The sequence below is a fragment of the Erigeron canadensis genome, chromosome 6 (assembly GCF_010389155.1).
Source record: "Erigeron canadensis isolate Cc75 chromosome 6, C_canadensis_v1, whole genome shotgun sequence".
In the NCBI taxonomy this organism is placed as follows: domain Eukaryota; kingdom Viridiplantae; phylum Streptophyta; class Magnoliopsida; order Asterales; family Asteraceae; genus Erigeron; species Erigeron canadensis.
In genome coordinates this window covers 43420480-43432440 of record NC_057766.1, presented here as the reverse complement: position 1 = coordinate 43432440, position 11961 = coordinate 43420480, and the positions used below count along the sequence as shown (strand labels likewise).

General features: G+C 36.0%; 1 protein-coding gene across 1 annotated transcript; it reads left to right on the top strand.

Annotated features, from left to right (window-relative positions):
- Positions 1 to 7684: 7684 nt before the first annotated feature.
- Positions 7685 to 8704, top strand: LOC122605156 (ethylene-responsive transcription factor ERF023-like). Its single transcript, XM_043778046.1, has one exon. It carries the CDS (start codon positions 7714 to 7716, stop codon positions 8164 to 8166), a length of 453 nt encoding a protein of 150 aa, XP_043633981.1. The 5' UTR covers positions 7685 to 7713; the 3' UTR covers positions 8167 to 8704.
- The last annotated feature ends 3257 nt before the right edge of the window (positions 8705 to 11961 follow it).

Sequence of the window (11961 nt, the reverse complement as noted above, 5' to 3'; positions counted from 1 at the left end):
TTTGTGGTATGTTGGAGAAAAATGAGTTCATTGAAGGTGTTGCGCATGAGTTTTTGGCGCATGAGTTTTTGGATATTTCTCACTTTGATGATGGGGTTAGTTTTCACGAGTTTTGGGCTCGTATATCGGTGAAGAATGTTTTTAGTTCGGGGGTTAGCAAGGTGTCGGACATTAGGTCCAAGAAGGTGAGATTGTTGCACAAGATGATCACCTACTCTTTCGTTCACCGGGGTAATGCTAATGATAAGGTGAACAGTGATGATCTTTGGTTGCTGAGGCAGTTTCTTGAGTTCACAACGGATAGGTATGCTTGTGCCCTGTATATCCTTGCACGTCACATGCAAAAGCGCAGGGAGCAGAGGTTGTTGTGTGGGCATTTCATTTCTATGATCATGGAGAGGTTGGGTATGGCTAATACACCCGAGGCTTTGAGGGTGACTGATATTGAGCCGACTTTGGAGATTGATGCCACTGAGTGTAGGAAGGCGGGTTTGATGGGTGCACATGCATCCAGTTTGGCGAATGATGATGTGGAGGATGTTCAGGAGCCACCCCAGCAGAGGCAGCGAGTGGATTCCCCGCCCCAAGAGGGGCCGTCTAACCCTTATGCTTCTTATGATTTTGCAGGTTGGGGCTCCACCCTTGATCAGATACTCGGACAGCAGCAGGAGATCCGAGATACTCAGGACATGCTCTTGGATGGTACTAGGACTATGTGGAGCCAAGTTAATCGGATGGCATTCCAGCAAGTGCAGTGGTCCCCTTTTGTCAACCATTGGATCCGACCTGATTCTCCTCCTCCACCTCGTCCTACTCAGGTTGCTAGCCCTCCTCCCATCTTCATGCCGGCTAGCACCACTTTTGGGTTCTTCAGTCCACAACCAAGTCAGATGCCACAACCCGGTTGGGGTGGCCATAGTTCGGGCACAGCAGGGGGCGAGCAGGCGAGGCCCCAGTTTGGATCATATAGGCACAGAACAGGGGAGCGGTATTCTGGACCCGCTTATGATTTCTACCGTGGGATATTTGGTGAGCCAGCGGATCCTGATGCTGGAGATGGTGTCCCCTCAAATCAAGACATGGATGAGAACTGATTCTCATATTCTTCTCTCTTAATTCTAAACTTCTTAAGACATTTACATTTTTATGTTTCAATATGGTTGTATTTCCGTCGTGTAGGCGATGAGACATTTTGGATTGTGTGTTTTATTTCTTTTTTTTTATGAACTAGCTAGTATTTTCGCATTTGGCTTATTTTGTTGTCAGGTGATTGTATGGTTGCAAGTTGCATTTTTGGATCGCTTTTGGAATTTTTGGAACACAAGCGGGTTTATGCTGGCAGTCAGTTCAGCACCCGTTTAAATTTTGGCTTCACCGTTGCTTTGGCGATACCATGCTTTCACACGGAGGTTTTTCATTGTTCCTTTCTACATTTTGCAATTTTTTTTCCTCTTTTCCAATTTTGTTCACCTTAGTTATGCGTCCATTGAGGACAATGTACAACTTAAGTGTGGGGAGGGGGAATGGTAAATCGGAAAAATGAAAATTTTTGAAGTTTCCTTCCTTTACTAGCATTTTGGTTATGTTTGTAAATTTTTGAGGCTATAGGTTTTATGCAAAGACGAGAAATGAGGACCTTTTAAGATTTTGCTAATCTAGGATAGAACTTGAGATTGTTTACCTTTGGCTTTCCTTTCCTAGTGCTTGTGGCATTTCATCGTTCCAAGGGGTCAGATGTTGGTTCCGAACTTCAATATAATCTAGGTTGCTTGCAAATTGTACCCTAATAATGAACCAAATGTGATTAATAGCTTCACTAGATGATGTATTGTTAGGCACCGCTTGAGGTTTTCCATTTGAATTTTGCAACTTGTGTGCACAAAGTGCTTGAAATGTATTAAATATTCTTGTGGTAATTTGACTTAACATGTGGTCTGCGCCCGGCTGTCAAAAGCAGAATCCGGCCCTTAATTCTTATGTTATAGGTTATGGCTCTAGTCATTATGTTGGGTGTTTGTATCGAGGTGTCTGGGGTGCTTTTGCATCAAACGGGTGGCACATGCGGGAACACGCGCTAAATTAATCTTTCAATGGTCTAATGCCTATGTGGGCTTGGAAATTATTAAATCTTTTGTTCTTGCATGTGCTAGTATTTAGGGCATGGTCTTTGGATATGCAACCCAACCTTGAGTTCTGGTGTAAGTCTCTTAACGATACTCACGTATCTGTAGCGAACCGCTGGCCGAACGCTTAAAGTACACTTTCGTATGATCACCCAATGTGTGGATAGAGTCGAAATTCTAGACCATAGGAGTATGTTTTGTCAAGGGACTCACAAGTATACCGTAATGAAAACCTTATGGAAAACCAAAGGCGTGGGTGTTTAAGTGGACAAATATACCGATAATCATTGTGGAATATTGTTTATGTTGCCAATAATAATTTTGAAGCTTGCTAGTGGATTATAAGCTTAGTAAGAACGAGCCTAAGGTCAATTGGAGCGATAGAAATGTTAAAGAGGTAAACACAAGCATAGGGAGGATTCTAATTGTAACCGAAAGATGGTTTTGCCCTAGATTAGTCGAATTTTTCTGATTTCGTCTTAAACTTTGCTCATTAGTTTATTAACGCATTTGCTTTTGGCATTCAACACCGCTTGGTAGGAAAGTTCTCTTAACTATATTTTGTTTGTCAATTTGAGTCTTTAATTGTTTAAGTGCATACTTGCTTGAGGACAAGCAAAGTTTAAGTGTGGGGAGGTTTGATAAGCCTCAAACTGTACATGTTTCCCTACACCGAATTGGACGTTTTATACTCGTTTTATGGCCGTTTATACTTGTTTTGTGGTGCGTTATGGTATTTGCTAGTAGTTTCAGGCCTACAGCAGGTATATTGCTCCCAAATGGTAGAAAATAGCTCAGAAGTGGTCCATATGCGCTAACGGATGAAGAATGAAGCTGAAGGCAGGAAAAATCTGGAAAATCAAAGGCACTCGCGGGGCGAACTGAGTATCGCGATGCGATCACGTTGAAATCGGCATTCGCGACGCGCCAAGAATCCCTGATCAAAATTTTCTCTAAATACTCAATTCTCGTGGCGCGAAGGATGGCTCGCGGCGCGACTAGACAAAGGACCTGACGATTTTCTCTCTCCTGGAGTATAAATACCTTCCACCAATCAACCCAAACCCTAATTTTGCACAATTTAGCCTCCATACTTAACTTGGAGCTGATTTTCAAGGGTTTCAAGGGGTTTTTTCCTCATTCCAACAACTTTTGAAGATTCAAAGACTAATTTTAGCTCTAGTTACTTGAGGAAGCTTAATTGTAATCTTGATTTGATTATTTTCTTCATATTTGGTACATTATGTCTCTCTCTTTATTTATATTTTTAGCTCTTTACATTATGAGTAGCTAAATCTTTATACATCTATGGAGATGAAGTGAAACAATTAGTTATGGTTGCATAATATTTTGAATTCAAGTTGGTTTTACTTAACATTTTATCAAGATCTTAATGAAGTGATTTCTTTTACTTAAACTTGTGTTTTTGGTGATATTTGTGTTCATCGATAGTGGTACTAGTTGAATGCAAGTATTGTTTGAGTTGTTTGTCTATGAATAACTCTTGCTAGGTCATGGTATGATACCAATTGATACAAGTTTTATTGAAGTCATTTTGTTAAGTGGATTTAACGGTTGGTGGTACCACGTTTTCTTTCACAAAGATATAATTGTTATTTAAGTTAACCAAACAAACTAGTTAGTTCATGGAAGTGTAATAGGGTTGGTGGTACCACTTGTTGCATGAAATTGAGTTGATTAGGTGACTTAGTCGATTTTACAAACGTTGTGCACCCGTTTGTGTTATTTACTTGTCACGGTTATTTTTACCAACTTATATGAATTTTGAGCTTAAACAATATGCAACCTAAACTTCTTGTGTAGCTGATTCGACATAGATGGCTTTTTAATTATTGTTGTAACTAAAACTATTTACGTGTGCTCTCGAGTGACGCCGGTTGAGTACTTATTTACTTGTTTTTACTTACGTAGCTTTTTGGAACGCAAAGCGACAATTCGGTCGCAAACCAAAACTTCTCTTGATTCATATTATAGCAATTTTTAGTACTATTCTCAGTCCTTGTGTCGATCTCGATCTTACCAAATTACTATATTACATACGAACGGGTACACTGCCCGTAAGTGTGTGGTAGTCAGTAAGCGGTAGATCTTTTTATAAATTAATAAACTAGATTTCACACATCAGATCTCTAGACGTATTTATTTGTTTTTTGCATTATTAACTTTCTTGGCATTTGTTGGACTCAAGTTCATTCAGTTTCGAAATTTGAAGTTCAAAAAAAAAGTTCATTCGGTTTCGCTTTCGGTTATGTAAATATATACCAGTTCATAATTTGCTAATACTTTCCTGTTTATATACATGTATAAGAATTAAGGTTTTATATATTTTGATGAATGTACTGTGCAGTTTAATTTGATCATCAATCTATATGCCTTTCATTTTTTATATATACTGTTTATATGATGCAATATGCAATTGAAAATGGGTTAATAAATGTGTGTTATTTCCATTTCATTCAATTAAGTTTTTTTGTTTTAATGTTTGGTGTCATTGTAAATCCACCAAAAAAACCGAGCAAATTACTACCGGAAAAAGCATATTACGAAGTCCTTCACCAGCTATAACAATACTTTAAAGTATAGGCAAATCCTCCTATCTCGTTCGGTTCATATTTTTGACAAACTTTTGGCTCTATCTATATGTTTGCATGTTACTAAACTATTTATATAGTTCACATTATGTAATTTTAACGAAATATGCTTACTACCGTTTCTTCATGTATAAAGGTTATTATATAGTTTTCTAGACAGCTCGCGCATCGCGCGGGTTAAGAACCTAGTATATATATATATAAGTTAGAACTTGTACAATATACACGGCTTGATAATTGATAAATTATGGACAATTCTTTAAATGGTTTGTAGTTAACAATCGTATAAGCAAAATTTGAAAAAATGAATTATCTTTTTAAAAGTTTAAATTTTGGACTAATATACTTAAAAGTAATTAGAGTACATCAACTTTAGCACACTGATTATTAGAATACAATTAGCTTCTAAAGTTAAATTGGATATATATGAATGAAATTTTTTATATGATTATTAACTGTTTACTATATTCACGTGTTTGTGATTACATTTGAACTGATTATCATATTATTACGTTTGTAATTACAAATAATCTAAAAAATATTTAAATAAAAAAGTGATTATCATGTGCTATTGAATTACAGTTTTGGAAAAGCAGGTACGTAACATCTTTTTTCAAAACGCGAAATTTATTTACAAAACTCAACACGAAACACCCCTTTATATTTCTTAATGTCACATTACATTCTAATCATCATCTCCTTTTTATTTCCCTCTAAATTATTCACTTACAAATTTAATATCATAATATATCCCACAATACCCATAATAATAGCTAATCAATATCATATAAATTATAACAAACAAAATAAAACAAAAAAATGAACCCCATTATATATATATATTTCATATAGATAAATCACTTTACCAATCATTCGTCACCCACTCATTTACCTTAACAATTGATAAGTTTTCACTTTACCAATCATTCTTCACCACTCATTTACCTTAACAATTGATAAGTTTTCACCCGAGGCCATTTCATCGACCTTATATCATCTACCTTTACAACTTAGCACAGCAAGTAGATAGCGTAGATACGGTTATATTATCTAAAAACTGATAGGATGCCTAGGTGTATAAGTTGGATAATGCGCCATGTAATGAATGTTATGAAAAGATACATCCGTTAGATGCCTAAATAAATATGTTGGATGAATATATGTCACATAGATTAGATACATTTGAATGAAATCGTTTAGTATGAGCAAACTAAATTGATAGCACGGGTAGTTATATTATATTTACATTTCGTAATAGTGAAATACACTCGTAAAGGTATATTATTATTATTGTATATTAGAACACAAATGAAGTTACAGTTCATTGGTACAACACGCATTCATCGAAACAATCATTCCTAAATTCGAGCCCGACCTTCTCAACAAGTTATCAAAAAAGGACACATAAACATCTTTGTCAGCTTGAATCGTAAGGGTTATGATTTTGGATAATATGTTTCTTGATAACAATATACAAGTATTTGTTGTAAATATATGATATTATTTTTCTATATTAAATTAAAAATAAAAAATATTTATGAAATACGTACATTCAAATGAAAGCATGTGAAAAAAATTGGTATACAAAACAAAAGAAATTTAAAAAATATATTTTTTAACTGAGACTTGAAAGCTTACTCATATTGATTCAGAATGTGAATCATATCGACTCGAAGAGTCTGGAGCAAAGTTGATTCGTTCACTAAGTCGTCTCGTTTTCACTTTGTTTTGACTCGACTAATATAAATCAAGTTGTGACTCGTACGAGTTTGACAAATAAATGCCTAGGTATATAAGTTGGATACTTAGATGAGTGATCACATAGGACTCACTTATTTATAGGTATACTAAGCCTATTAGGAGCAAGGGGTTCTCAAGACCCCTTCCTCTTTACCTTTTTATGTCATGTGGCAATGTTGTCATAAAAAGGGGTTTCTTTGGAGTAAGGGGTTCTTTGGAAGGGGTTCTAGGGGAAGAAACCAAGAAAGAAAATGCATGGAGACTCACGCACACACTCCGTCCCTTTCGTGTCGCTCTCCCCATATTTTCTCTCGAGAACGCCACCTGGGGTGGTGTTCATGGTGTCCTTGAGGTGTTCTCCGACGTTCCCATGCACTTTTTGGGTTGGAGACGCTGTAATCCTTTTAGCCTAATCTATCATATAACAATTACACCACAGTGTTTAAAAGTATTTTCATCACTAGATATTACTAGTTTAGGCTTACCCTAAATATTTTAATTGACATTTACATTTATATATTTAGCTTTTTTTATTTTATTTAAGGTGTAGATTATTTGCTCGAAACAGAAGATCTAGTTTACGTTGTCTTATGTGCATCCGTGTTAGAAAGGCCTCTCACGTTTAATACCTTATAGGAAGAAAATCCCCAATTAAACTGTCTAATAAAGCAACAACATATAATTGAGATAGAACCATGTTCCATACGAAGATTCAAACCTGAATCTTATATAACTGAAAAACTTGTATGAGATACCTTTTATCATTGAGTTATTTCCTAGTTAGGTACATATTAAGTTATCTACACATCTTAAATATTAATTGATGCTTATTCTATATGTTTTGTTAAATTTTCCATTTCTATTAAAAAAAAAAGAAAGAAGAATAAAAATGTAACATAATTAATTAAACGCATCTAATTCCTAGTTTCACTGTGAACACTTTACACTTTAGATGACGCATCGAAGTGTAGACAATAATTAGATTGTACCCTAGTTTGTAACTTTTTTTTAAGTGCCAACCTGTTTAAACAGTTATATGTGTGTTGTAGTGCAATATCTTATTGGAAAGATTTTTATTGAATGGACCCACCAACAATTCTATCCCCAAATTGTGAAAATGGCATCCGCGAACAAACCACGGTCAATCATGACTCAAGTTGCAGACCAACTGTGACCCACCGACAGAATAAATTCGTTTATAACTACACAAACCTTTGCCCATTTATAACTAAATTTGCATGGCTAACCGTGGAGAACCATCATCCCCCCCGCCTTCTAATCCTAATCCTAATCCTAATCCTAATCCAAATCCTACTACTACTACGGGTGGCGGGGGAAGCTCTTCCACCCGCCACCCTGTATATCATGGTATCAGATGCCGAGGTGGGAAATGGGTGTCTGAGATTCGCGAGCCAAACAAGACCAGCCGTATATGGCTAGGCACGTATCCAACACCCGAGATGGCTGCGGCAGCTTACGACGTGGCTGCCTTGGCACTAAAAGGTACTTATGCGGTACTAAACTTTCCAGACTCTGTTGATCTCTCTAGCAAACTCTCCGGATCCCCGACTCCGGATGATATCCGTGCGGCAGCAACCAGAGCTGCAATAGCTCAAGCTCTGACTGATGAAAGTAATAGTAGTGCTGCTGGAGATGATGAGCATGTGGACGCTCAAAGACGGAGCTTGTAGGGAGGCCAAAGGCCCCCCGCCCGACCAACACAGCTTTTCTTTTTCTTTTTTTTATTATATATATAGAATTTTATTTTAAAAGTTATTTTCAAGACTACTTGGCTCTTCCGGCCACGTGCAGCTGGGAAAGATGTTAATCCCATGCACCAACAACAGTCATCACTAGTATGTATAATATGTCAAATGATGATTGAGTCCGATAATTAATTTCCGGTAGCTAGCTAGAGGGAATCTATTGGATTACATAATTAATTATATAAGCTTTTGTACCAACCGTCGGTAGGTTGCATAAATATCTAAATATTTGTGGGGATGTAATGTATCCATATCTTCTATTTCATCCACTACCGTCGGTTGCCAATAAAAGAAGACCTATATATAATTAATGATGAATCAAGTGTTTGGATCGAGTTTCGTAGGTGAATTAATGTAACTCACCAATTTATAACTTGTATGATTATCAATGGCATCTGGTATTCCGAGCATGATTTTGGTAACCCGACCAGATTATTAATGACAGAGAGCTCGTTTTTTACCCTATCATGTATACCATTATATATATGGGCTTACACTTTTTGTTGGGATACCAAAAAGTGTGATTGGGATACTAGGAGTGTTATTAATTGGAAAATGCTTGCTCTGAAGTGGACTGTACACGTACGTATATATATATTAATCTTAATTAAAGTTGTCTTTATATATACGTACGTAAATGATGTAATTAAATTGATGTACATATAATCCTGGTGTTAAATACGTACAGCTTCGAACACATGGACTATCATTTTTTAGGAATAAAAGTGAATATATGTAATTAAATTTAAGTTAAGTTTAGTATCTTCATGGTTTTGTGATCGACTTTGTCATGTTGCAAAAGGAAATTGATAATTGTAATATTTTTTTGTCCGATGATGAGTTAATTGAAAATGATGAGCTATATTAGGTTTTTTACCCGCACGATGTGCGGCTATTTAAAATAACCTACGTAAAAAGAATAAAAATGAACATGAACTAATATATAATAATACATTAAAGCATATAAATTTTTTGAGAAATATAATGATGTATAAAGCACATAAAATTTATCAACCCAATTACTTTTCATATTAAAAGTCGAAAAGAATTTGAAGATGAAATCAAAAACCAACTTTTAAAAGAAATATGACAATGGTGTGATGGGTCGACACAATTATGTAATCTATATATGAAACTATTGTTGGTTTTTAAGAAACAAAATCAATTTTATTAATTTCATAATTTTATTTTTTACATACCAATATATATTTAATATATTTTATTGCATAAATAAATAAATATTGTGGAAAATTATAGAGATGACACATAGGATAAATTCCTATGTGGCAAATTTTAAAAATAATTTTAAATTAAATAGGGTTTTAAAAAGCTAGGATTCCTATTGTTTTAATATTTATATATATATATATATAGGGGAAGGGAATATGAGATTGTTAGACATCTAAGTTGGGTGAAAAACCCCTCATATACCTTTTTTTAAACCATAAAAATCATGGAGGGCCAAACATTTATTCAAAATATTAAAATATTGGTATGTGAGGGGTTTTTCACCCAAATTAGGTGCATAACAGCCCCATACTTTTTCTCATATATATATATATATATATATATATATATATATATGTATTCAAGTAAACAACAAAAGAAATATGAGCTATCCTTGCAAAACGGTAGATTAACATATTTGTAAAATATTTTGTAGCTTTACAATATATAGAACACTCACTTAGGAGTTAGGACTATATTACAAAAGATTTGGGTTGTTCATTATGACCACCTTACCTAATGTTGATTTTTAACCATTTCTAAAAATTTGAACTACTTTAAAACAGATCGTATACCCCGTTAGTATTATATATGAAAACTAAATATAAATTTGTTTCACATTAAAACATAAGTCTGTAACATATATTGAAAGTACTCCTCATGATTTAACCTTCTATTCAAGTAGCACGATACTTGCGTGATACAGCAGTGTAATGGCGGTGGCGATGATGTCGATGTAACTGCGGCGGCTATGGTTGCGGTGCGCGACAGTGTCCGCGATTGGTGATGGTAGTAGTGGTGGTGGTAGTGGCGGCGATTGGTGGTGGTAACGACGAGGAGTAGTGTAAATTATTAGTGTGGCATGAGGTAATTTTGATGAATTGTTGAAACTTAAAATTCAATCTTAAAATGTTAAAGAATGAAATTTGCTTTGTCAATTAAAAGCGAAATAGGAGCCCATTTACAAACTTTTACAATTTACGTAGAATGCAAGCATATAAACTTCTTCTAGAATAACAATGATCCACTGGTCCAGTGATGAGTCACCAAGGTTTTATCCTTGAGGTGAAGGGTTTGATCTCTGTCAAGTGCAGTATCAACTCTCCGTTAAATTTTCTATGTGTGGGAGTCTCTTAGAGTTTTTCCTTGACAGTCGACTCAGTTTGAATGTAGCGGGATCCAGTTAAGACAACTGACTACCCACGCTGGGTAGGTCCTTACTATGTTAGGTAGGAAGTGCATCGACATTTCTATATATGATGTGCACCTGTCAAAAAAAGAAAAAACATGCGCAAATTTTGAACCGTACAAAATGAAGATTTTCAATTATATCTTTCTTACTGTAACACTTCACTGTCTTTGTGTGACGCATTAGTGCATCCGCTAAGTGTTGACAGTTATTGCTTTGTATCCTCCTAGTACCAACCTGTTTAAGTACTTATTTGTAAAGCTTCCAACAACAACAACAACTGTACCCAATCCCTGAACGGGGTATGGGGGAGGTGAGCTGTAGACAGTCTTACCTCTACCCAGAGGTAGAGAGATTGCTTCCATAAGGACCTCCGGTCAAGAAAATGTAAAAGTCGTACAAGGGTAAAGTGTTTATACCTGTCTGTCGAGAAAATGCTAAGAGGATATACCTGTCAGCTGTGTCCGTTGGATATGGCTATCTGACGATCGAGTAGAGAAGAGTAGCAAACGTACGGCCCAAGATTTGTAAAGCTTCCACTTATATCCTAATTTCTTATATTAATTAATTATTTCGTTGTAGATCAGCCAAATTCCAAAAGAAATTATATATGCACTCGATTCCTTGATGAATCTCAATGATTAAAATCGATCACTGTTGTACACGGTCATCTTTTAGAATGAATGTGTTATTGGAAAAAATATGCCACCGGGCCCATCAAGAATTCTATCCACATGCATTTTGAGAAGAGCATCCGCGAACTAACCACGGTCGATCGATCTATTATTAGAAATGTTTCCCTGTTTAACATTTGCATGGATAACTGTAGATAATTAAGTATCCCAAGATGAAACTAGAGATCCTACCCCTAATTCTATAGTGGGTGACTGGGTGGAACCTCCTCCACTCGTCACCCCATTTATCATGTTATCAGATGCCGAATTGGGAAATGGGTGTTTGAGATCCGTACGTGAACCAATTAACAAATGGCTGCCTTGTCACTTAAATGTACTTATATATGTACGTTGTACTACTAAACTTTCCTGACTCTGTTGAACCTCCCTAGCAAACTCTCCGATTCCTGATGATTTTCGTACGGCAGCAACAAGAGCTGCAATTGCTCAAGCTCTGACCGATGAAACTAGTGCGTGCTGCTGAACGATGGCCATTGAAGAGACACCCCCCCCCCCCCCTTCATCAGACGGACCCGACCACCGTTACCTTTAGTATGTCAAACGACGACGAGCTGGCTGAAAACCGTCAGTACGTAATATTATGTAAGTATGCCTTGTATATATTAATAA

What these genes read in the sequence shown, in the direction of transcription:
- LOC122605156 (XM_043778046.1), top strand. Translation starts at nt 7,714, where the DNA reads ATGGCTAACCGTGGAGAACCATCATCCCCCCCGCCTTCTAATCCTAAT.